The sequence below is a fragment of the Stegodyphus dumicola genome, chromosome 8 (genome assembly GCF_044657685.1).
Source record: "Stegodyphus dumicola isolate Sdum_Otavi_A_Nest chromosome 8, ASM4465768v1".
Lineage (NCBI taxonomy): Eukaryota > Metazoa > Arthropoda > Arachnida > Araneae > Eresidae > Stegodyphus > Stegodyphus dumicola.
The window spans coordinates 158,767,097-158,793,924 of record NC_140775.1 but is presented as its reverse complement, the minus strand read 5'-3'; the positions used below and the strand labels follow the sequence as shown (position 1 = coordinate 158,793,924).

The 26,828-nt window shown below is 32.1% G+C and overlaps 1 protein-coding gene across 1 annotated transcript in view; it reads right to left on the bottom strand.

Annotated features, from left to right (window-relative positions):
- LOC118194682 (cytochrome P450 4c3-like) overlaps nt 1-26,382 on the bottom strand; it is a 105,501-nt gene extending 79,119 nt beyond the window's left edge. The window contains exons 1-2 of the mRNA XM_035365855.2: nt 25,992-26,382; nt 17,172-17,284 (exon numbers count right to left, since the gene is read on the bottom strand). Of these exons, the coding sequence (XP_035221746.1) occupies nt 17,172-17,284; nt 25,992-26,262 (384 nt within the window). The 5' untranslated portion in view covers nt 26,263-26,382. The remainder of the gene's footprint in view (nt 1-17,171; nt 17,285-25,991) is intronic.
- Nucleotides 26,383-26,828: the final 446 nt, after the last annotated feature.

The window sequence follows — 26,828 nt, the reverse complement described above, 5'->3', positions numbered from 1 at the left end:
ACAGATTTTTGATTAACAAAATATCCATATGAGAAAAATCCTTTTGTTCTAAATATTAAATAGCTTTATTCAAGGCTTCAACGCCTAGTGGCAAAGCTGCAAAACGGATGAATATGGGTAGTTCAATTTGTGTTCAAATTCATACGAACGGCCTGGCTTATTTGCCCCACGTGTAACGAAAATACGATCCAATTTCCCTTAAAATATCCTTAAAATCATTAAATTAAAATAACAATATATCTATATCTATATCTATATAAATAGTAAAATAATCCTTAAAATAAAACACGGGCTTACTCTTCTTGAACGGATAGCCCGCTTCCTTTACCATTTAAACTAAAATAAAGTAGTTTTCCCTTGGCTAATTTTCCCATTGTCCATTCCAGGATTGCAATGTCCAAAGGATCCCTTAAGTTTTATATTTTTTCCTGTCTATGCCGTGGACTATATCCTCATCCACGCCCTTTAAATTTTGAGTGACGATGATAAAACTTAAAAATTTTCTTCTCTGTTTTTAACATTTATACTTTCCTAAGTATCACCATTTTATCCTTTTAAACTTATATATTAATAATTCTCAATTGGAGTTGTTTTCATTTTCATCACATGTAACTTACACTTCTTTATCATAATGTGCAATATAAAGACCATTAAATGGCCCATTACTGATAAGAAAGATTAAAAGATCCACAACTGATAAAATTCAGTGATTTTCGCTACACTTTCTAATCTTACAAGATTTTCCAGGCTGTTTCTCCTAATTGATTGCATGCCCACCCAGCCGCCTTACGGTAAAGTCGCTGAGCAGTGGTAGTTCGTTTCAGGGTTCGAATCCCGGTGAACGGCCTGTCTGTGTGGGCATTTTCTGGTTTACCCCGTGAGTAACCTTATTTGAGACAGTTTCCTTTAGAAAGTCCTCCACGGAGGCATCACTCCCGGAAGGCTGATAGCTCTCGACTGCCTTGCCATAATCAAATAAGCCAAACCAGACCAAAGCTAAGTAATTGCCAGCTTGGTTAACACATATCTCGCATGATAGAGATCCGGTTAATAGAGTGGATACTGTATTTATGTATTAAAATTTAAGCACTTTGTTTCTTTAAATGCTAAGTGTTATACATAAGACTTAGCATTCTACTTTAGTAATTTTTAACAATATAAAGATTTGCAAACGGTGTTAACAAAGTTTACTAGCTATACTTGCTACCTTAATATCCTGTGATTAATTTCGGACATAAATTAGGTTAAAATGCTTAAACATTTCAAGGGAAATTCAGTCAAGAAAATAACTGATAAAAAATTATGGACCTAAAGTATGCAATTAGGATAATAAAGATTTTCAAATCCATTAAATAGGTCAACTGGCCTCTTATACTTGATTAATTTCCGTCAATTCAATTCATTTTTGAAATTCCACACAAAATTCTTGGATCATAGCCAATAATCCTAGTCGCGTTTAGTTAAGTATAATGTAATGGAGAAATTTTATTGATTTCAGCTCTTTTCTTTAGATTCAAATTAAGTTTTAGCTCATAATTAAATTATAGAACGTGAATAGATTTTAAAGCTTATATTGTCCTATTTTAGAAATATTAAAAATTCCTTTTAACGATGCATAAATTTCAAAATAATGACAATTTCTTTTTTTACTCCAAGGTAATTTTCTTCATTTTGAATTTTTATTAGCTTTACTGAAAGGCTAGGTAATAATTATTCTTGATGAATATCCCTTTTATTATTTAATTATTATGCATTGATTTTGAAACAGATTTTATTTATAGAAACTTAACTGCAAGAAATAAGTTTCAATTTAATTTCAAGAATAGAATTCATTTATATGCTTATCATATTTGCTATCTTATTAATATTTATGTACTTTAAAACTTAATTAAGCTTACGTGTTAAGTAAGATTCGAAGGACTGAAAATTTGTCTCATCTAATAATGAAATAAGGAAGCATCTAACAACGCGAATGTTATCAAAATTGAATTCAAACCGTAATTTGCTGTGTTGTTAAAGCAAATTTAAATGTAACTCGATAATTAACAATGCGAATGCGGTTATAATTGATTCAAAATGTAATTTATTTATGTTGTTCAAACATATTTAAATATAAATCAGTATTTTCAATAATTAAAATTGCCTCTAATAATAAGGTCTGGATTTCGTTGTAATGCTATTTAACACATGCAATATTTTAAAAAGATTTTCTGCGGTGAATTCATTTCTTAGTACAACGATTGAAACAAATCTCTAAATTATTTACAAATTTTAGAATAATAATACTAGTTTAAGTACATGAATTTGAAAGTGGTTTCATATAATTCATCAGCTATTGATTCTTTCGTGACTAGCGTCTTATAGTACAAACACATTAAATGATTTACACTGGTCGCGCTGGTTATATCCGGTATCCACTAATAAATATAATCCACTAATAAATATAATCCACTAATAAATGTAAAAAACGTCAACGAGACTGATTCGAAATGCTGCGATGAAAATGAATCGTATAGAAACACAACACATGGAAGAAAAAGCGACCTTGTTTAAACTGATGTACGTATGAGTATATAGTTTTGGTTTGGTTTACTTAATTATGGCAAAGCACTCGATGGCTATCTGCCTGAGAAGGATGCCTTCGTGGGGAACTTTCTAAGGGAAATTGACTCATACACACATGGGGAAAACTATGAAAACGCTCATGTAGCCAGTCCGTTTGAACCCCAGAATGAACTACTAGGGTTCAGTAATTAAATCGCTCACCGCTGGTAGGCACGCATGAGGATATAAAGATTCCGATGATGTTAATATACAAAGTATTACCAATCCTTCAAACTCATTAGAGAGTACTTATGGCTAGTTTCGTTGTCCTGAAAGTATTAAGAGTAGCAGTGTTTATACTTGTAATGTTAGCACCCCCGCCACCCAAATCTTCGTAGATATCTGGAAAAGGGTTAAAAATTTGAAGTTTCTCCTAAAGCAATTAATTATAAGAAACATAAAACGAAGTAAAAGACTAAATTTTCAGAAGTATAGTTTCAAAGGTTAATAAAAAAGGCCACTTTGATCTCTCGAGTTTCTCTTTTATTTTTTTTTCTCTCTCTATCTTATAGAACCCTTGGTTCCACTCTTTAAACTTCCATTTTGAGTATGAACTCCTAGGATAGCTACAGTATTCTTTGTCAATGTAGTTTAATTTATATTGTTCAATTAAGGACAGCCTTCAAATTTTGTATTAAAACGTACAATACTTAACGGTTAGAAAAAAGAAACGAATAACTACAACATTGTTCATCACCTCTGGTACAAATACGTCACATATTTCGTTTATTTGCGACCAAAAGAATTAAAAAAATATCATCTGCTGCCAAATTGTTTCTTTTGGAGGGGTTTTACACACTTAAACAATTTTCACTTCTGGTCAATGATCCTGATTCTAATCCCTCTTTACCATCAACCTTTAACGAATTTGACTTTTAGCTTTCCGTTCACATTCCGATCAATAGATTTCGCCTAGGATTATTTTCCTTTCATTTCCTATGTGAATTCTCAAATTTTTCTTTGAGGTTATCATGGTTGTCATATTTCGTTTTTATCATATTCAATAGAACAGCTAAATGAAAAGGTTCTGTTTAAACTTTAAAAATATAGTCCTTCGCAAATGTACTCTTGTTACGCCCATTCATGTTGCTTGCAAGTATTTGCTTTAGTAATTATTTCTTTCCGTTTCCTTTTGTTACCTTGTAAGGATTTATATTTATTTTAACTAACAAGTTAAAGTTTAATTTTAAACTTTCGTATAAGCCTTCATTCCCCTAATCGTCAATGCCACAATATTTATATTTGGTAGCGCGCGGGAAGGAATGCAAATTCTACTTTGCAGAAAGAGTTTAAAAACCGAGTTTCGGTAGGAAAGAGAGAGTTATGCTACAGCTGCCACCTGTGCCGTTTAAACGTTTGCTTATTGCTGGTTCACGTGGTTTAATTGCATTTACTTGGTGCCAGTAGTTTCGACGGGGGTTTAAGAAACGGGATCTAGCTGAGCCCTTAGTTAGTTCTATCGCTTGTACATATCTTCAGATTTTTAGATTCATTATCTGATTTCAGTTACCATCCTAGAAGAGACACAGTTTGTTAGCGTCGAGTTGAAGCATTGTAAATTTTAAAGAGCTAATAGAGGGTACTTTTAACCCTTCTCCTGTGAAGTTACTCCTCTTCCAGTTGTTTGCTAAACTCTGAACACTGAACTTGGACCAAGTGAACACTACCTACCTAATTACCACACTACAACATTCAATACGTAATTTAAATATGACACCCTAGCTATCATAAAGCATATGTTATGCCAAAATCAACTAGCTCTATAATGAACATAACTTCTTGCATTGTAAATAATTTGTAATAGTACGTTAATGCTATGTACTATATGTTGAAGTATGTTGTAACAGTATGTTGCGCTATGTCCTATGCGTTGTTAGTGCTGTGTTCTATGTTTACTGTAATCAGGTCCCCATTGGAAGGGGCGATGCCAAAACCAACAAGCTCTATAATGAACATAACTTCTTGCGTTGTAAATAATCTGTAACAGTATCTTAGTGCTATGTGCTATGTGTAAGTATGCTGTGCTATGTCCTATATGTTGTTAGTGCTATGTCTTATATGTTGTTAGTGTTATGTCCTATGTGTAAGTATGTTGTGCTATGTCCTATATGTTGTTAGTGCTATGTCCTATGTGTAAGTATGTTGTGCTATGTCCTATATGTTGTTAGTGCTATGTCCTATGTTTACAGTAATCAGGTCCCCTGTGGAAGGGGCGGTACGCTAGAGAGGTAGTGCATGAGGGCTATACCATTTTTGTCAATGGCGATGGCGTGGTGCTCCCTGTACTTGTTCCTGTCCTGTCCTCTTCCAGTTGTCACACAAAAGTGAATCTACTGAACTCTACAACCTCTCATTTAAGAACATCTCCTTGCTTATTCTATTTTAGCTGAGCAAGTTCATAATGAATGATGAATGGATCGTTCGTTTGCCTAGACCCATAGATTCAAATTGAGGCGGAAGCAACATCATGACCGCTTGGATTTGTTTAACTGGATCTCATGCCTTTTCCCTTCCGTATTTTAAATAGTGGAAAATGTAAGAAATAACCCCATCCACCGTGCGTGATGCCATAGGTATAAGTGATTAGAACATCCATCTAGCAAGCAAAACTGCAATTCACTTTTCATGTTTTCTGCAGCGAAAACAAATGATCTGTACGTGATTACTATTACTGAGTTGATAGCTTGCCTGCGAATCAAGCTTTCGAATTCTTTGCAATGAAAACCTAAATCAGACATGACTTGAGCAGTTATTCATGATATAAACAATACTTTATATTAACTTTTTGATCAACTTCTTTTCATCTTGTTTTATGTTCGTAAAGCCTGGAAGCAGACGTTTACTATTTTCAGAAACAGTATTAGGAAACGTGATACCATAAAGATAAATCTTTGGTTTGAAGCTTCATCCCGTGAAAATAATGTAATTCGTGATCCTATTAGAAGTAATTTCCTCGATTCTTCTACTTTTGAAATTTATTTTGAGAAATTCGGTTCCTGTTAGATAATGAATTTCAATATATATATATTGCTATTGAAGGAAATATAATCAGAGTTTACGTAAAATCAGAAACTGATTCAAGAAATAGTTAAAAATGGACATGATAGAAATGGAAAAATAGCTAAAAAACATATCTGAAACTTTATTGTTCTCTACAAGGAGAATGCAATTACTTCTAAAACGATCTGAATCTCGAATTCATTGTTTGGAAACAAGTTTATAACAAAATTTGAATAATGCTAGAATAAGAAGAAAATTTAAGCTTTTGAGCTCTTTAAATAGAGAAAGTTTTGGAATTTATTTATTTTTTTTGACAAATACCTTTCCTTTTTTATTCTTGACAAATTTCTCACAAGGATCTTGAATTTGGCAGAAAAGAAAGAAAAGATGAATTCGTATTCCAAAGGAAGATGAAAACTTGGAATAAAGAATGTGGAGAGGTAAGAAATCATCTCTACTGTTTCTTTTGTAGCAGAAGTTTTTAATGCGGATGAAGACACATTAGAATCACGTGCTGGATTTACTTTTCATAAAATTGAACTTGCTTCGAATAATTTCTCAAATCGAAACATTCTTTTCAGGTGCTAACAAAAGTAAAATTACAACTAGAGTCGGTTATAATTATTTAAAACGTAAATTAAAGTTATGTATTAAAGTATTATTTTGTGTAATCTTTAGTGACAATTTTAATTCCAATACTTTTAAAAACTTAAAAAAAGGAAATTTTACATATCTTTATGCATATAAACCGTTAAGGTAATTTCTCCTTCCTTCCAGTATGCCTTCGTGGTATAACGGTAGCACACTCGGCTCGTATTCGAGAGGTCCAGGTTCGAGTCCCGGTTAGGGAATTGCACATTTTTTATCTCTCCTGCTTTAAAAGTAACCTAATTACTCTACAAACCTAACAGCACGATGTTTCATAAAGAGCAGCATCAAGATAATATATATATATATGTATATATATATGTGTGATGAAAGTTTTAAATTCATATGCTTTGAAGTTTTTAAAAGCTAAAAACATTAATTGGAAATACCTAAAATCTTCTAGAAAATGGACTAGAATCATTTGCATTAATTACTAATCAGTCAGAAGCACGATTTCATTTGAAAATTATTTTATTTACAGCCAAATAGTGCAATAACGAACTTAGAGAACCGCAAATTTGGTCCGCTATGTTCGATCCAATAATTCACTATATCCGATCCAAGAAAAATACCTTATCTTATTAACAAGAGTAAAATTTGAATGATCAATTAAAACAAAAAACTAACTAACATCGTCACATCTACTAAAAGAAGTGAATAATAAATGCAGTTTAGGAAATCATGTTCAGATTTAATTGCAATTATTATTATGCGCAGTTGCTAATTTAGCTGTTCGTTCTTTTTCAGTCTCTGCAAAATGTCTGGCAAATTCATTGCCCTTTGTCTGACGCATGTTTCCACTTACTGGAAGATTACCGCTTATTTTAATTACAAACCATTTCAGCAATGCTTTTCCAACATCTCTTTGCTCTACCTTTCTAAGCTTTTCCTCGGATCAAAATTTTCTCCATGAGCAGAAATTACTGAATTTTGATTTTTTTTCGTATAATATCGTCTGAAGAATTGGATAAACTATTTTTCCGGCAGATAACGATTTGGCTATATCCATTTTATATTTATGGAATAACACGGACCTTATATTCGTTGCAGAAGCTTCACGTTTACAGCTCGCCTTGTGGAAGAAATTTTGATACAGATTGTAGGAACTTTGGTAAAAAAAATATGTCAGATTTTTGCTCTTTAGAAAAAAATGAAAAGGAAGGTAATTTCATCACCTACCCTGTCTTATCTAATGTTTAGTCACAACACAGTCATTTGCTCCAATATGTATGGTTGCAAGAGAAAAGCTCAATAACCTTTATGAAGAATAATTTTGCATCCTACAAAAACTAAAAAATGCCAAATCCCTATTCGGAGGATAGAATATGAACAGTAATTATACTTCAAAAAATTTCTTAAAACATGAATGAATTTTAAAATTGCAGGTTCGTAAGTTTTGCTACTCCCTCTTTTCCTGAATATCACAAATTCCAGAATTTCCACCATCGCATCCGCCTTGAACAGAAACTCTATCCGAGTCCTAAGTTTAGTAAGAGTTTTGAATATAGTTTCAGTCAAAGAATTTGAATGAAGTGAAAGAACCCATTCGCGTTTCATGCTTCAATGGTCATATGCACTATATGGTGTACTAACCTATGCTTACTATCATCGTATTCTGTTAGAGATGGGTGCCACAACTGTTCTGCATAGCCTTTGTTTAAAAGGCTGAACGCTATTAAATGAGGGTGTTTCCTTTTACGGATGGAATGGGAAATATGGATCCTAATTTTCGAAACGTAGATGATTTTAACGGTTAGTAATTGTTTCGACAAAACCTTCAGAAATTCTGGGTAAAATATGAAAAATACAAGAGGACGTTTCATTTGAAAATATCCATCATTTCGTTATATTGGATTTTCCTACTCTTGGAGGTTCGCTATTAAATAACATTGAGGGTATAGCAAACTGAAAGGTACTAAAAGGTTCGTTGGTTATTTCAGCGGATTCTTTATAAGCCAGGTTCATTAAGGCAGGGTTCCATTTATTAATTTTCTACATCTGATAATTTATCAAAAAGAAGAATAAATATTTGAGCTCAGTGCATGGACAATGGTAACACATTTTATTAGTACTCTTTTCTTTACAGATTTGTACTTCTTTGTACGAAGTAAAAAGGAAGTATTGTAATCGCGAAAAGTTTCAGGCAGCATATTTCAACGAAAATATCCATTTTGACCGCTATCGAATGCAATTTAAAAATGTATTTCCGTGATATCTGTACGTAAGGACAGAATAAAAGACTCGTTTCCTCCAAAAAAATTATAAAACTGCTTTAAAATGAATTCTAAAGAGAATTTTTCGTGGCGTCTGTACGGACGTATGTGCGTACGTGCGTACGTACGTACGTATCTCGCATAACTCAAAAACGAGTAGCCTCAGAACGTTGAAATTTTGTATAGAGGACTGCTATAACATGTAGATGTGCACCTCGTATTTTGGTTGCAATCGGCCGCACCAAACGTATATAAATATATTTATATATATATCCACTCTGTTACCCGGCTCAGTGATCTCAGTTTCTTTACTGATATATGTTTATAAATTGTACATTTTCTCCTTTAAAAATGATTGAATTATGTTGTTTTTATCTTCCGGTTAAGGTTTTTATGCCTTTAGTACATCGTATGCAATATGTTTAGAATTATCAACAATTTTTTATCAACAAGTTGTTTAAGTGCCGCTAAGCCTTTTTTCTATGGCGGCCATTGATTGTTTACATTTGAAACAGCAGGTTAGTGGATTTGTTGCCAATCTAGAGAAACTTAACTTCGCAACAACAAAGATAACGCCTTCATTTATTATTGCCAATTAAATCATGCTTAATCCTTTCTGGAATTTTTTCGAGGAAATAGGTGTTTAAGATTTACTTCATAATTTTGAGTATAGATATTTTGAGATTTTATGTATTTTTGCCTTCTCGCGAAGTGAGAACTGAATTAATGGAAAATACTCAATCGTCTGTGGAAAACTCTTTCTTTTCTTTTTTCTTTGCTTAATTTCTTTTATACATCATTCTAGCTTTATTATAATATTTGAATAGAACATGTGGCAACGATTAGATAATTCTATTCTTTAAATTATATAAATTTTGTGCATTATGAGTTATAATATGGACGGAATATAATACTGTTAAGTGAATCTAGCGCCAGAGTGTCGCTATGGTAAACAAATACTAGAGTGAATTTTAAAGAATGCATTTATTCTATTGTGGTTTATGCGCTGTCGACGAAGTAGATTTAATTCAATCCAATAAGTTTAAATGAAATGCAAGAAAAAATGTGTATAATTTAATATTCCGTACAAGGAAGTCATGTGGTGTACACATCAGATTTTTAAATATTGTAAATGTAGTAGTTACACACACATGACAATCATCTTTTCTGCAACAGAGGTCACATATTTCTTATACGTGTAATATCAGTGATCGGCATAGAGGCAACATCTACATTTTTGGACCTCAAAAGCCATTTACAACAGCTACAATAATTTCAATATTTTTAATAATATAAATTTAATATTTTATGGCAGAAATGTGTCAGAGGTTTTTTTATTCACGAGAGTTTAATATTTATGAGGGAAAACAAATGAAAAAGAAACTAAAAGTTACGCTTTATTTACTCTTCTCACTATAAAACGTAAAAACTGCAACCGTTCGGTGCTCTGAAATTAAAATTAAAAGCATAGGAAATTCATTTTATTTTTCTTGGAAAAAACGTACCCAGATAAATACAACTAAAAATAATCTAAAATACAAATTCATTATTAAGCAATTCTTTGGCAAACTTTCCCAGTAAAATTTTAAAATAAATACTCAAAAAATGCATATGAGTTTCGAATAAAATGTATATTAGTACACGGGCTCGTAAAAATTCACGAATGTTTATATTTTTTTGCAAATGTATGAAATGAAGTTTGAATGAACTACGAAGAAAAGACTTTATAAAATAAAGCGAATTACTTCATGGATTTGCATGTAAAGATTATTATGCAAAATATTTTCTTCAGCTGTTTTTTATTTTGATTAAGACCGAGACGAAAGCTCATAGTTATGTAATTTTTATCGATTTTTTGCAACAAAAGAAAAATAATTAAAGTTGTGCTCAAGCAAATGACGGTGTATTTAAATGTTGATTTCATAACGTAAAAGTTCGTAGCATTTTCTTCAAAAATTGACTAAACTTTTTTTTTTAGTTAAATCATTATAGCTTCAAAATCCACGAAGTTTTTAATTGTGAAATACTATTTTTATGTAATCACTAGTTTTACAAATAATGCAGAAATTTATATCAGTTTAAAATATTAAACTTCATTATTATTGCACGGCAAGAATTTATCAAAATATTTTGATTAAAATAAATCATTGTAGGATTCCACGCTACTCTAAATGTTTACTCCTAGAACCATTGAGATAGACGACTTACCACTCTATATTACTTAAAGGCTTATAATAACTTTTCACTTGAGTTTGTGTGATCTAAAAGTAGATAGAATAATAGCAGAGCAATAAGTAGTTTAAAATAAACCTTTTTACTCGTTAGCCTGATAATTCCTCAAACTATTCACTAAAATAAAATCTGCTACTTATGGGTAAACTTTGAACGCATATTTCAGTCAAATTTCAGTATTAAATATCGAGTTGTAAATGAATAAATAAGCTTGAACTTAGGTCTCAATATTTATTTTCACGAAGCAATTACGGCTAACGAAGCTAAAGCCGATTAATTGATCATAGGACGTTTTTTCAAACTCAAAAACCGGACGATTATATATATTAAATCAGTCTTCCCCAACTGTGGTCTGCGGAGTATAAGTGGTATTCGAAGCCTGTCCTTGTGGTTCTCGTAGTTTCTAGAAAAGACAATATCAAATTTTAATTAACTGAGTACACCTCACTGTAGCTAGAAATCTCTGATTTTGGAATTATATAATTTTTCTTCCCAAGACATATTCTATTAAATTTATTACTAATTACCCTGTAGAGCACTAGGCTATATTCGAAGCAGGCTCACATGAAAAATGTGCAGTGCCTTCGCTGGAACTCGAACCTCGGACCTCTCGAAAACGCGCCGAGTGTGCTGACCATTACACCACGAAGACATGTTAACAAGGCGGGGAAAATATGTTTTATACTCTCCATTTTTAAAGGGCGACTGGGGATTGGAGAACCCAATCTCCAAATCCTGGTGGTGAAGAATCGTCATCCACCACTTGTTTTAGATCGGGCACCACTGTAGAAACATTGGATTATTTCGAAGCAGGAGACATAAAAAATGAGCAATGCCCACGTCGGGACTCGAACCTCTCGAATACGCTCCGAGTGTGCTACCATTACACCACGACGACATGCTACGAAGGCGGGAGAAATACCTTATGGACTTCTCACTCTAATTTTAGCGACACCAGAGGGATTTAAAACACTTTGTAGTGTTCCTCGCATCTTTTTAGCTATGAATCTAGTCCCGCTGGGACTTATTACCAGTGATAAAGGAACTGTACAATTGTGCTTTAAAAATTACAATTCAGTTTGCTTCTATGTATCTGTGTGAAAAAGAGCTTTCAACGCTAACTCAAATAAAAACAAAGTACTGAAAGCGACTTGATGTTTGTGTCGATCTCAGCCTTTAGATTTAAATTTTACTAATTCCGAGATTTTTAATTCTTAAGCTTCACTCTTACTTTTTCAGCCAAAAAGGTATCAGTTAACACAAAAGAATAAAATACAGAGGTAAAAGCAATACAGGTTTCTTCTTGCGCTCACAAATCATTTCGCGAAAATTAAAATATTTCTTCAGTTAAAAAACGCATGTCTAAGATGTTGTCATCATGCGATGATATTTTATTTTTTACCGCGATACTTTAGAACTTCGAAGTTTGGCACCGCTTCATTTTCTACCATGATGTTTTAGATCAACTTGTTTAAGAACGCGATGTTTTTTTCTTTCTTTCTTTCTTTCTTTTTTTTTTTTTTTCCATCCACGATATTTTGTATGACGATGTTATTCCCTTGTCTTGTTTTCTCTTTAACATTTTCATCAGCGATATTTTTGTGCGTATGTTTTCAGTGATTATTGATTTTTCATGTTATATGCTTCGAAAGGATTACACGTTACATACTTTCAATCCTTATTCGGTCGAAATAAATTTGTGTTTTCACGAAGAAGCAATTAAAGGGTTTTGGAAGCCAAAAAGTCTTCAAAAAATGGTGATTTGGGATTTTTGAATTTTCAAATTTTCTACCTTTTTAGCTTTCAAAAAATACCATACTTAAATCTCTATGAAAATTAGAATTGTAAAAATCTACTTTTAATTTATCATCGAATGCTTTGATAAATGAGGATTTTTCATGAAAACGCGTTTTCCTATAAATGTGATTTTTTATACTCGTTGTGCACCTTTTTTCAGGAACTACTGCTCACAGGTATGTAAGTTTTTTATGGCTTATTTGTTATGTTTCCTAATAGAATGAGCATTTTGAGATAACCTAAGAAAAAAAGAAGTTTTAAAAATTTTCTTTTGTGAGAAAAGTGCTAAATGTTGCTATGCCTAATACAATATTCGATAAATAACTATAAGACTCCAAATTGTCTTAAAAGCAGCTCATTTCAGTATAATCAGATAGGTGTATTGTAATTACACAAAAATTTCAAATGTGTATCTACAGCAGATTTTGAGAAAAGGTACATCGAAAATTCCCATTTTAACATTGTCGGTATGGGGGGGGTTGCGACTCTCCCTAAATGAGTATATCAACGCCTGAATAAATGCACTAAAATAAATTAAATAAAAGCAATTTAAAAGGCACATTAAAATTACTTGAAAGAAAAGTTTCAGAGTTCTGAGCAATCTCCCAAGAAAGGACGAAGAACAATAAAATAATATTTCTTTATTTTCATCAGATAAAATCTGCAGGAAAGAAGATCAGCTTAAATATTTATAAATTTCAGACATCGGATTTCTTGATAAAACATTTCGTAGCCCTTTAAGACAAACCTTTAAATTTTTCAAAGCGAAAAGCAGAATTCGAATCCATAAGCGATCTTGAGGGGAAATCTTGTTTGAAACATACTTACGGAGGTATATAACAAAACTTTATTTATCCTTATATTTCGAACAAAGCACAAAATGTTGGAGAAATTTCCGCCCTACACGGAAGTCTTCCTGAGAATATCAAAGAAGGATTACTGTCTGACCAGAAATGCGGTCAGATTTACTCTATGTAGATGCAAAAAGAAACTGCTTAAATCCAAAACTTGTCCGAAATTTCCATAATATTGTTTACTTGTTAGAATACAGATTTAGATCCGGAAGTGAGATATATTCCGTCACTCTGTTTCCTTTTTTGTTGCATATATTCATAAAAAATGCAACATTCTTCTTCACATTTTATATCAGTATAAAATGTATTTAGAGGCATATGTTGATAAATATTTAATCTACACGATATCGAAATATTATTAACTTTTAGTTTCAGAATTTAAAACAATGAATAATATTGCAGGCATGTGGTTAATTTGTGTAATTTTAAATGGAATTTTAATGATTTAAAAAAAAAGTTATTCTGAAAATTAATATTTCATCGTTGAGTTTGATAAATGATCCTCCAAATAAATAACACAACAAAAATAAACACTCAAAACATCGAATTATTCCACATATTAGATTTTTTCAAACATAAGACAAAGCGTTTACTTTTAATTCATTTTCCATATCTACTTTTTTATGGGAGGTAAAAATATGTACATAGTCTCAGATGTAAGAACTTGATATGAGGCGATCTTTCATAAAATAGATAATTAAGTGGTCTAAATGCCGTATTTTGATGTAAAACTTGTTCATGTAAGATGAGCACGATTTTCAAATATCATTCTAAGCGGAGAAAATGAAAAGATGTTACCTTATGCTCAGAAAAATGCAGTAAATTTGTATTTAAATTTTAGCAAATAGGAAGCATAAAAAATTAAAATTTATTTCTTCAAATTCAAGCTTAGAGTATCAAAGCTATCATAAATCGTTATCCTTGGGGTTTTATACCGATATCGATTTTTTTATGCAAAAACCAGTTAAATAATTTTTGTACATGCGTTTGCACAAAAAGTATTATTCTTACATGTTTTTATGAAAACGCCCATCCATTTAATAACGAAGTAAATATATTTTAGTGTTCAGAAATATTTATTTGTACATAAATACAACACGTAAACATTTTATAATGAAAAGTGTTTTTAATTGGCTCATATACTATAGGGTCTTTCTCTCTTAACATAAACTAGATTAGATCCTAAAATGACCTGGCGAATTCTCGAATAGGCATGAAGAAAACTACCGACTCAGAAGAAGTGTAAGAAATAACCTTTTATTAATTCAAAATATTTAACAGAAGGCACAGTCTTCGTGCGTTACAAAGGCACCGTCAAACTTGCGGTAGAAACTAAAACGTAGAATATAATTTAAGTCAAACCTAAAATAAATAGTGCTAGATAGCACTTAAGTTACACCTAACAGGTGGACTCGCAAAAACCTAACCGGTGTGATGATATTGCTAAGAGGCTTACTAGCGTAACAGCGAAACAACAACGAAACGTGTGTTTAGGTAGCGAAAAAACTCAGAGATTCACCCGTTTAATATTCACATCACTTAACTTTAAATTTACATCCTGACGAAAGAATGTGAGGGGAAGTTGAGAAGTTTAATAAAGGTATCGACTTAAAATAAATTTGTTATCCAAAATAAGGAAGACCCTACATCACAAAGAATGAAAATTTGCTTCACAGGCTTCAAGACTAGTCTATAATCCCAAGACAACCTTGTAAAGCCTAAATTTAAAACCAAAGAGAAGATTAGAATGGATGAGATTATTACAATAGATCATAATATAAAGCATAACAGAGTATCTAATGGAAAGGATACCTTCGTGGGATATTTTCTAATGAGAACTGTACCAGTTTCCTGTTACACGTAGGAAAAACCATGAAAATGTTTATACAGATAATCCATCTGCCAGAATGTAAACTTGATTAAACTAATTAGTCTTCAGTAGTGTTATATACTCAGTTACTATGAATCTGACGACGGAAGATCAGTAGAATTCTGAGACTTTCGACATTTCATGCTCAGTCATTCAAAGTAATATCAAATAAATTATAATCATAATTTTCTTTTCAGAAAACAAAATAGTAGTGAAATAGTTTTTGTACTGCTGTACAAAATATACACATCTGAGAAAAGATAAGAATTAAATGGTTGCTCACTACGCATGCATTACGCCTAGCTTCTTCAAGACAAAAATTCAGTCATCCTTTGAATTTACATCATGCGCTGCTACTTGTACTATCACACTTTGCATAAGATTAAGTTTAAATCGAAGCAGCAAATTGCAAAAGAGTAACTTCTAAGGATTTCAAAATCAAGACTCATGCTTTCTCTTTCATGACTTTTAAGTCCATATAAAAAGTAGAAAGAAAAATTGATATAAAATTAAAGTTATATAAGATGACTTAAGCTGGAACTGTTGTTCACAGTTTTATAATTGTTGTTTACAGTTTTATATTTGAAAAGTGAGAAATTTTCCTCGAATTATTTTAGGCCAAAAATGTTCTTGAATGGCTGGACACTTGTTTTTTTTTTTTTTTTTTTTTTTTTTTGTAAGTATTTTTCGTCAAGAGTAACTTAACTAATTAGCATCTAGTCCTGTCAGGGCTGAGATTTTTGTCCAGCTTGCACCAAAAAACGTAAACCATATTTATTCTGCGAAGATGGGAGTCAAAGCTTTCATATACAACGAAGTCTTAACTCAGGGACCAAATCCACACCATTGGTTTCTAGTTAGCGGACAGGATCCGTTAAGCGACGGAAAAGCTTTAGTAACTGTAACCAAGGCGTCCATCAAGGATGGACAATCCAATCCAAAGTAATGGATAAGCTTTAGTAACTAACTGTAATCAAGACGTCCATCAGGGATGGACCATCCATCCAAGTCGATAGATAAGCTTTAATAACTGTAATCAGCCTGTAGGGTTTATATTTATTTTAACTAAACATTTTATTTTAAGTTTAAACTATCTTTCCTGTCAAGCCTTACTTTCCCCTGGAACTGCCAATGCCAGAATATGTAAATTTGAGTAGAACGCGCAAGCATTCAAATTATCAGCGGAAGTAGTATGATTTAAATAGAAGGAAACAAGTTCGGTGAGAGCGAGTTATTCTTTAATTCTCGATTTCTACCTCCGCGCTCGCGAAGTAAGAATAACTCGCTCTCACCGAACTTGTTTCCTTCTATTTAAATCATGCTACTTCCGCTGATAATTTGAATGCTTGCGCGTTCTACTCAAATTTACATATTCTGGCATTGGCAGTTCCAGGGGAAAGTAAGGCTTGACAGGAAAGATAGTTTAAACTTAAAATAAAATGTTTAGTTAAAATAAATATAAACCCTACAAGCCTTTAGGAAGAAAAATCTAATACTATTAAGTCTAATGGATTGTTGACGTGTAATGTTTCGACATTTTTATTATTTAAAGAGAATTTCATTTGTAACTGAAAATGAATTGACATCCACACCTTTCGATACAAAAAAATGAGCAAATACTTTGAAGTTCTACAATAATCTAAAAATATTGCTTTCATTTTGTATAATCATATCATATGTTCTAAACATTGCACGCTTTACCTTAAAGCAAATACGAACCTTAAATCAAATACTCATTTACATGGCTTGTTGTATTTTAGATCAATTTTTGTTATCTCTTGGAACGTACAGAATATTAAATTTTAGATGTGATAAGAATGTGGTTTCAATAAGTTTTTTTCATTCATAGCATACAGAAAAATTACTAGATTGCACTTAACAAAATAAACAATGCAAGCAGATGTTATTAAGTACATATGAAATATCAATTTAAATAAAATAGCTAAAACTTACTTCCACTGTTTCAGGTTTAAACAGAACTACAACAGGCCTCAATCCAATCCACATTCTCCATAACTTCTCCTTGTAAAACAAGACAGTGCTTCCACAGAGTACTTGGAATGATACTGAAAACAAAATTTAATTACTTATCATGTGTCTAATAGGTCTTTGTACTGAATTCACCGTATTGTATTGAATGGTGTTTCTTTCATTATTTTAAGGTATTCATCTCTGCTGATCGGATAGTCCATAGATCTGTCTTTTACCTATTCTGTGTTCAAGGAAGTAGGTTATTCTAATATTGGTAGTTTTTATGGAGTTTATTTTAAATACATACATAACTCGTATTTACGTAACACATGGGAAAACCTACGGAAACCATCCATGCAGCTAGCCAGTTCGCTTGGGATCGAGCCTGTTTGGAACTCCCAGTGTACAGAGGTCTCGATTCCTCGACTACTAATGGAGCTTGCAAGAAGCACAGAAGCCTCCCAGACGGTAGTAGGTAGGGAAGATCTACTGTGGTGCAGAAGGGTAAAGGTTCGAATCTCGGAGGAGACATGGATCTTTGTAAATATATAGTGTCTTTGTAGCATGGGGATACTCTCTATATATGTCAAGCCGAAAGTTTTCTCGAGAGATTAGTGATAGGGAAGAAGGTTGGCAGACCCTTTGACCCGACCTTCCCCTGTAACGCTCTCCATCAAGACTGAGGGCGGAAATGAGCGAAGTCCTAGGGCATGGTGCTCAATGTTCTTCCCAACAACAAACGCAGTCTTTTTCTCCTTGCCGCGAGAATATCATTGGCTTGTACTGAGGTTACTATAGTAAGACAAGTGAGATAATTCACATTAGCAACACAACACAGAAGTACAGAATGAGTATGATTTTGGTCAATTTGTTTCAGTATTTAAACAAGAATCAAATCTAAATTAATTCTGATTTGACTCTTGAATCTCACATGTACTACTGTAAAGGGTATTGTTTGAAATTTTTTAAGATGGTTGAAGAGTATCATTTAATTTTCTAACCCATTACTTTAAGCACCTGTCCTATCAAGCCTCATTTTATTTCCCTGCGAGAAGGCAAATTTTTAGCACTCACGATATTCAAATTAGGTAAAAGAAGGAAGTATTTAGAGGAAGGTTTTAGAGGTTGAAATCAGAACGTGTTCTGCCTGCTTCAAGGCCATGTTGCTAACTTTGCTTTTCTAGCGATTTTCTGAGGTTTTGAATTAACCTTCCCATTAAGCTTGTTTACGCCGACTTCGAGTCAGACCCATCTTGCGCGATAGTTAAACTGTTAAGCCGTTAGGCAATACTTAACTTCATCAGTTAAGGTATTCAATACATTTTAAAAAGCCAAATGTGTTGGCTTTTGCAAGCACGGGTTGTTGCCAATTTTAAAACTTTATTTGAGTTAACAAAAGGTTCTATACCTAGTTCTCCTGACTTTGTAATACTTTAAAAGACTCGGTGATAATTAAATAAACAGTCGCCAATGTCGGGTACATTTTATGATAGCTAACAATGCAAGACGTTGCAAGGTGATAATCAGACCTTTCAATGAAGACAGAGAGTTACATCCACCGCCTGCCTACTGCAAACAGCAACTGATGATAAAACGGAATTGAACAACTTGTTATTCAAAGGCATTGAGAGACAAATTATATTAGGCATATTTTTATTTATTTACGGAACTGTATATGAAGGTCATCAGGAGAGATGTTTTTGTAGAAGACTTATTGATGGAAGCTAACTTATGTTCATCTTACGTAAGAAAAATTGCAGAAAGAGTGCCTTCTCCAGGATTCAAATCCGAGCTTTATGGTATCGCAGTCGAATTCCCTAACCACTATACCGTCTGGGCGACAAATTCTAATTCCTGTTAAACTATTGGTGTTCAGAAGTTCTCTATACCTGGTTGTTAGTAGACAAAACGAGTTGAAAGAAATGATTTCGTCTATGATAGCATCTAGGTAATCTTTTCTTAAAACTCTCTTAAAGAATAGAGTTATTATTCAGGCTTAGTTAAAATAAGAACTATTAATTGTAGAGACACGAAGGGAGAGACAAGTTTCAACATTACAATATAGTAAATCCCTTAAAGCCCTATCTCTGTGTTTTGAGTAGAAAGAGAATTTTCTGTGTCGTCGTGAACTTCATGATATGTTAGTATAATTCCTTAAGTTTATTGCATGTAAAAATATTAAAGAAGAAAGTATTGACCACTTTCATAATTTTAAGGATTTATTTCTAAAGTGCATAATACGTATGTTGGGAAAAAAACTTAATGTAACATTTTTATTACACATGTTTTATTTTAACTGCAAATATGAAAATATATTTTTCTATAAAAAGATATATAATATATAATTTTTCTATATATTTTGTTATAAAGCATCGACATTTAAACTAGATAAATAAACACATAACCTTTTTGCATGTATTTCAGATCCCGAAATTTGTAAAATTCTTTCAAAAATTTATATCCTGGAATGCATAATAACTTTTAGAAGCAAAAAGCGATGCTAAAACCTACCATGCTAAAACCTTTACATTCATAAATGCTTGAACCTCAGCTGGAATGAACCGCTATTTGTTCACATCTATTCTTAAGAGTAGAGCAAACATTTTGGATTCATAAACTGTAGATAAACTTCGTGCAAACGCAACTGCAGAATTCAGATTTACTGTTGGATATGATTATAGTATTTCGAGTCATCCACACCGTAGTGAAATCTTAACAAACTTGAAGCACCCGCTCTGTACGAATGATGAAAAAATAAATAGGAATCCATGTTATATGAGATGTCTTCATGATATTGACATAGCGTAGAATATTCGAAGCGGTGAGATACTGATGCGATTTTTTTCTTTACTTGTATTTTATATATTCATATTTGTAAAACATTTATTTTGTTCTCTTGAAATAGAGAATAAAAGAAACAATATTGAAATAATTCAATTAAAAAAATTAGATAACTCAATCCCGCAATTACTTTTAGCGCTTGTGAAATAAGTAATTTATTTAATGTCACAGAATTGTATTCTTGAAGCTCAGATAGGCAATTTGCAGCAATTAAGGCTTTTTTTTCAGTTACAGACACATGCATGTTTTGAGAGCATTTGGCCTAACGCTACTTAATGCTAAAAATGTTTAAAAACAGTGTATCTTTAGAATTTCTGATAGAGAATCTCGCGAGGTGAAGATAAAAATATTTCATTCCCTACAGTGTTGCCACTGCTCGCTTTGAAATTGTTGAGCTGGTTAATAAAAAATGTTTAAAATTTTATAAAATATGAAATAGATAATAAAACAAACTCCTAATTCGAGCTTCCAGGTGCCCATGTTCGGGTGGAGGACTACGTTATTCGGAATTTGATGATTTTTCATAATGCCAGAAATTTATGTATATATATATTTAAGTAGATTCTTCATTTATTAGTTTTTTTAAATATAATATTCGGTGTTTTGACCAAAAATGCCATTATGAGACTAATAGCCCTTCTGGGCTAACTTTCATTTGGGTTAGCAGTTTAATTTAAGTATATTTATTAGGAGATACAAATGGAAGCAGACAATCTACGTCTTCTTGGATAGTTTTATGGATATACTTAGGTTGATTAATGATGAGAATCAACGCGAGTTAAATTGCCATAAAATTGCATATTTCGCAAAGGAATTAAAAATGAAAACGGCTCATGCACTCTTTACATTAAAGATGAGGAAACACATGATATACCAAGAAATCAATTATACACTCGAAATCGATTCCAAAACAAAATTAGGAATACCTTAAACAGAGGTATCTTCCAGTGGTTTATCTACTTGGTTATTAACGATTAAATTTTATTGAAAGAATGAATCAATACTATGAAAAGAACACACAAATTAATTTTTAGGCGACTGAAGTTTAATCATAAATATTAAAGAGTGCTTAATTTTAGTATGAACAAAAATTGACTGCATCTCTTATATGTGCAACGGTTTAAATAATCTTCATTTTACCACTGACCTTTGTTACTGAAGGAAATGTAATTTAAGTCTAAAATAGCATCTTATTCAAATGCAATATAAATGAATCTAAGGTTAAGACTTAATTTCAGATATCACAAAGCCTCTTCACGAAGTTTATATTTAATTTCGTGTTACTAAGAAGGCTAACTCTCTAAGATTCCTTAAACCTCAAAATGAGAAATGAAACGGCATTGTTTGAGAAAGCTTCTCATTCATTACAAAGAGATGGAGCATAAGCTGTATTTAACATTGTGTATTTAATTCCTCGAGGGAGGTCGACATTTTAAACACAGGAAATCTCTCTTTACATTGGGAATCTGAAATATGCTATATTCATGTTAATTATAAGATGTGATTTTGCTTTCATTTAAAGCTTCTGTTGTTCATCATTTTTGGTTACGGAAGTTTTAGATTGCATCGGCTAGTGAGCAGTAAATGCCTGGTTTGCATGCTATTTTTATGTGCGATTGTGTTATGGCATCCCTTTTGTTCATTTGACAATGAATATTGTCTAAAACATCTGAGTATTTTATAAATTTTTCATGTTCTTCGGTAGCATAAACTACGAGCTTTAAAAGATTATATGAGGAATTATTCTCAGGTCTTATAGTACAACATAGCGTCTAAAAATAAATGTTCACTCAATATAATTTAACAGAGGACCCCACTTGGGCTACATAAAGCCAACATTTCTGGCTTAACTCGAAACAGGTAACGATACATTTAAAATATAATGTTCACAGGGTAATATTAACACGCAAGAAGGCTCTGACTCGTAAAATTCGGCGGGAGAAAGCTGAATGGCTAGAAGCACTCAACACCACAGCAATATAATCGTTAGTAATTCAAAATAACAACGTGGCTTTCAAGTAGCCATAACACGCTCTCCCTAACTAACTAAAATCACCTTTAAAAAACCTTCCTTTAAACAGCACTTCTTTCTACCTCATTTGAATACACGCGTGCTAGCTTATTAACATTACGGCAAAAAAAGCATGGGCTAAAACGAGACTGAAACGAAGGTTGCTTTAATTAAAAATAACTGTTAGTTAAATTAAATTAAATCTCTAGAATTTAAAATCATGATGTTGAAAAGTTTATTTCCATTTTTCCACTAGCGGATAGATGCATTTCGTTTTCACTTGTTACATTCATACCATCTATTTCAGCAAGGAGAAGGAATTAAAAGGAGCCATTAGATTATAATTTATTATATATTAGACACTCTGTAAAGGGTTTTTCAACTGTAACTTCATTCCTGTAACTTCTGTTTCTTCTTCAGCCTTTGTCAGCGTGTAAATTAAGATGACTTAAACTACCAGATTTATTTGGCAGTACACCAGAAAGCAGTTTATGTTCAGTCATCCGCCTGTGAGTCACTCTAGATTGATAGTTAATTTTTGAATTAGTTAATGCTTAAGAATAAAATTCGCACTATCTGAAGCTGGATTGCTTAGGAATTGGAGCTATTCACTTAATTGTGCATATTTAAACATTTGTATTTCTAATACCGCGCAAATAGCGGTGGATAAGTTTCGTCAAATTTCAGTTGCAATATCCAAGGTACCTTTAATATACTTTTTAGTTAAGTTTTATCTCTTATGTGTGTTCTTGGAATTTCAGACTTCTTGGTGGGAAGTTACCATTCGTTTGATGTACATAAAGGTTAAATAGGTGGTAGTTTAAGAGAGTTAATTAGTTTAATCCTTACAAGATTCATCCCTCAGTATGTGTGTATGTGTGTGTGTGTATTTAATTATGGCAAAGCGCACTAGGGCTATCTGCCTAAGGGGAGGGATGCCTTCGTGGAGGACTTTCTAAGGGAAACTGGCTCGTATACACGTTACACATGGGGAAAACCACGAAAACACCCATGCAGCCAGCCCGTTCGCGGGATTCGAACCTCGGGCCGAACTACCAGTGTTCAGCGACTTTACCGCTCGGCCGCTGGTGGACCCATCCCTCAGTATGAGAAAGAGGTCGAGAGTTGTAATAAATGAAAGTATTACTGAACACTAGCTTGTAAAAGATTTTAAGTTTTCCGATATGAAAACCTTAAAAATAAACTAAATTCTGGTAGTGAAAGTAATCATCTGCTAATTATTACATTCCAGCAACACATGGGATGACTGTTTTTAATTTTCCTTAAAACTTTGCTCCAAAACTGAATCTGCTGTATATAAAATGTCAAACTAATAATCGTAAAATGCAGAGTAATCCAAAAAAGAATTATTATGTTTTAGTGTAGAATGTTTAGTGTAAAGAATTTTAAACTAGAATTTTCATTTGGCGTTTGCAGACTTTTCTTTAGAGTTCTGCATTAAGTTTTTCACTTTGTGCATATTTGGTATATTTTATCGAATCAATATTAATAAATAATGTTATTCAAATCCAGTATAAAAATTAATAACATTAGCATTAATCGTGTCACTCCAACAGCCTTTAAAAATAAACATAGTACATTGTTGTCAACACTGACTGATTAATTTTTCGCGTTAAAGATACTGCTACATTACTCCTAAACGCTAATGACAAACAAATAAAGAAAGCGATTACTGAATGGGACACTGTGAAATAACTTACATCTGTTTCCATTCAGAACGTCATTCAGATACCCGCAGTAAACCAACAAATCTATTACATAGTAGGTATCTGAATGGCGATTTGACATGTTTCCTTTCTTTCCTTTCTGATTCCTTATTGAACGAGTGTCATTTTCGTCGACAAATTTCGAATTTATTTACTTTTATGAATAACACGAAATAGGAAGCATTAGTAAAGATCATAAATTAATGCTTTCTGAATCTAATAAGAGTGTAATTGCTTTTATTTGTGTTCGTGTTGAGTAAGGTGTGTGTGTGGTGGTGTATTTAATTATGGAAAAGAACACTAGGGCTATCTGCCTAAGAGGAGGGATGCCTTCGTGGAGGACTTTCTAAGGGAAACTGGCTCGTATACGCGTTACACATGGGGAAAACCACGAAAACACCCATGCAGCCAGCCCGTTCGCGGGATTCGAACCTCGGACCGAACTACCAGTTTTCAGCGACTTTACAGCTCGGCCGCTGGTGGGCCGTGTTGAGTAAGAATTAACGGAATCTTTTTTTATGTTTTGCTTTTTGTGTAAATCTGTTTCTTTTTGTCACATTTCATAGCTCTGTTGCCTACATTTTTTTCCAAACATTAATCCATTGTTATTTTTATCAAGAGCATTTTTAATTAGAGGTTCTAATAAATGTACATTTTTCAATATTGGTTTTATGTGAGTGTTTTTACAATGGTAACAGATTTTTACAGCGCGTACTTAGAAAAAAAAGGTTCTCTTTGCTGTGTTCGTGAAAATAACAGTAAAAATGTCCAAAAGTTAAATAAATAAATAATATTTTTTTTTTAATTCGGGCTTGTAAAATGTTTTTCCCGAACACTGAAATAAAACAGTTTGATTAATTTTCTTAGGTAGCATGATTTTCAATATATCTGAAATTCGAAATTAGCCCGATGTTTCTCATGACAGCAATGACCTATCAGTTGAATGAAGAATGACTGAATCAATGAATGAATAAGAATGAACGAACATTCTATAAATAAAGAATTTTAAATTGCTGATCATTTATTTATTGCAATCATTATGTTGAGTTAAACACAAAGATTTTGAATTCTAAAATGATTAGAGGAAATTTGAATTTTTGAATTTTAATTTGAATTCTAATTTTGATTTTGAATTCTAAAATGATTAGAAAAAATTGTTATGATTTTCAATATATCTGAAATTCGAAATTAGCTCGATGTTTCTCATGACAGCAATGACCTATCAGTTGAATGAAGAATGACTGAATCAATGAATGATTAAGAATGAACGAACATTCTATAAATAAAGAATTTTAAATTGCTGATCATTTATTTATTGCAATCATTATGTTGAGTTAAACATAAAGATTTTGAATTCTAAAATGATTCGAGGAAATTTGAATTCACACGTTTCAGAAAAATGCAAATATTTGGTTTAATAAACTACTGAATATATTTAATGAGACTTACAAATTTATGAAGAAATTTCGTTAGAATTTATGAATTTTGTTACATGACGCTACTACAGCAGTTGAAATATGAAGAGCCTGGATAAAACAATAGCTCAGACCTTTTTCTTGTAATTCAATAGAAGTTTTATTACAAAAGTTACTACCTTCTTACAGAATAAATACATACATACTTGGTTTTGTTTACAAACGTAATTAAAGCTAAAAAATTATAAAGCCAAAGAAACAAAGTTTTGCATGAAGTTTTAATTTAATGTCATTTTTGAAAACCTAATTTATAGCTAATTAACAGGCTCAATAACAGGAAACTCTGTTTAAGCAATACTTATTCATATCCGTAATTCTTTTTCTAATTTTACAATTTTAGAGTTGGTCGTAAAATATAATTTAGGGCATATTTTGCATTACATAACTTTACATTGTAATTCCACTCGAAAACAGTTGCACGCTGTTGTTTTATAGGAGTCTGCTGAATTTCCTATCCATCTTATATTTTATCTAACAGTCTAAACTTTCACCTATTCATAATTTCATCTGTTAAAAGTTTCAAAGAATTTTTTAAAATGACTAAAGGCATTATAACTTTCTTAACTTTTATAATATAAGAAGCACTGCAATTTTAAAACAGTTTTAATTTAGATGAATGAAATTAAATTTAAAAAATAATTAAAAACTTTTCTTGTTAAACATATTTGCTCTTACCCTTAGATACAATTGTAACATACAGAAAATTCATACAATTTTAATAATGAAAAAAAATGTAAGTATTACTTACATATATTCGTCTTGATCATATTATTCAACACAATAGATTTGGCGATGGCTAAGTATAAGAAAAAATAATTCGCGTTACATCCTGGTATTTTCCAAAGAAGTTCGTTCTTTCTTCTTCTACCTAAAAATAGTTCTATGCAAGAAAATGCCAAGAAAAATAGTAAAACCAACACGCAGCCCAGTAAGATAAATAAAAGTCTCAGTTGCTGCTCTCTAATCAATTTACTTAAATTGGGAGAATGTAATACAAATTCGTAAGCAGTCGCTATCATATTGGTGTAGTTAAAAATAAATACTGCGTCTTAACGAAAGATTTTAAAATGTAAAAAAAAGAGGGAAAGAAGAAAATATTCCCTGTCTTCCGGAAGGATTCGAATCGCCAATTGTTGCCACCGTTGATATCCAGAAAGTATATTCGAGGGAAATTTGGGTCACACGTGAATTTTTCTTTGCAGCATTAATCTTCTTGTTAACTTTCAATTCTTTTCACTTTCCCCTAGGTTATAGGTAAGCAAGTTCAATGCTAGTGTCGTTCCGCTTGCAATTTTTTTTTTATTTGCTTGTCTAGAAATGAGGATAAATTTTATAGTTCTCTTTACTTTCGAGCACGAAAGGTTCAGAGATTTATGTTCTGCTGATCTGTTTCTTGTGCATAGTATTTTAACAAAAAATTGTTATACATCATATAAATTTGTTAAATCGAAATAAATTTTAATAGTCTTTTTTATGAGAAATGTATCATAATTTTTTGAACCCAAAAGGACGTTTCTGCTTTGAGTAACCATATACTTAAGTTTATATTGAAAGTCAGAAATAAATAAATGTTTCATGTTCTTGA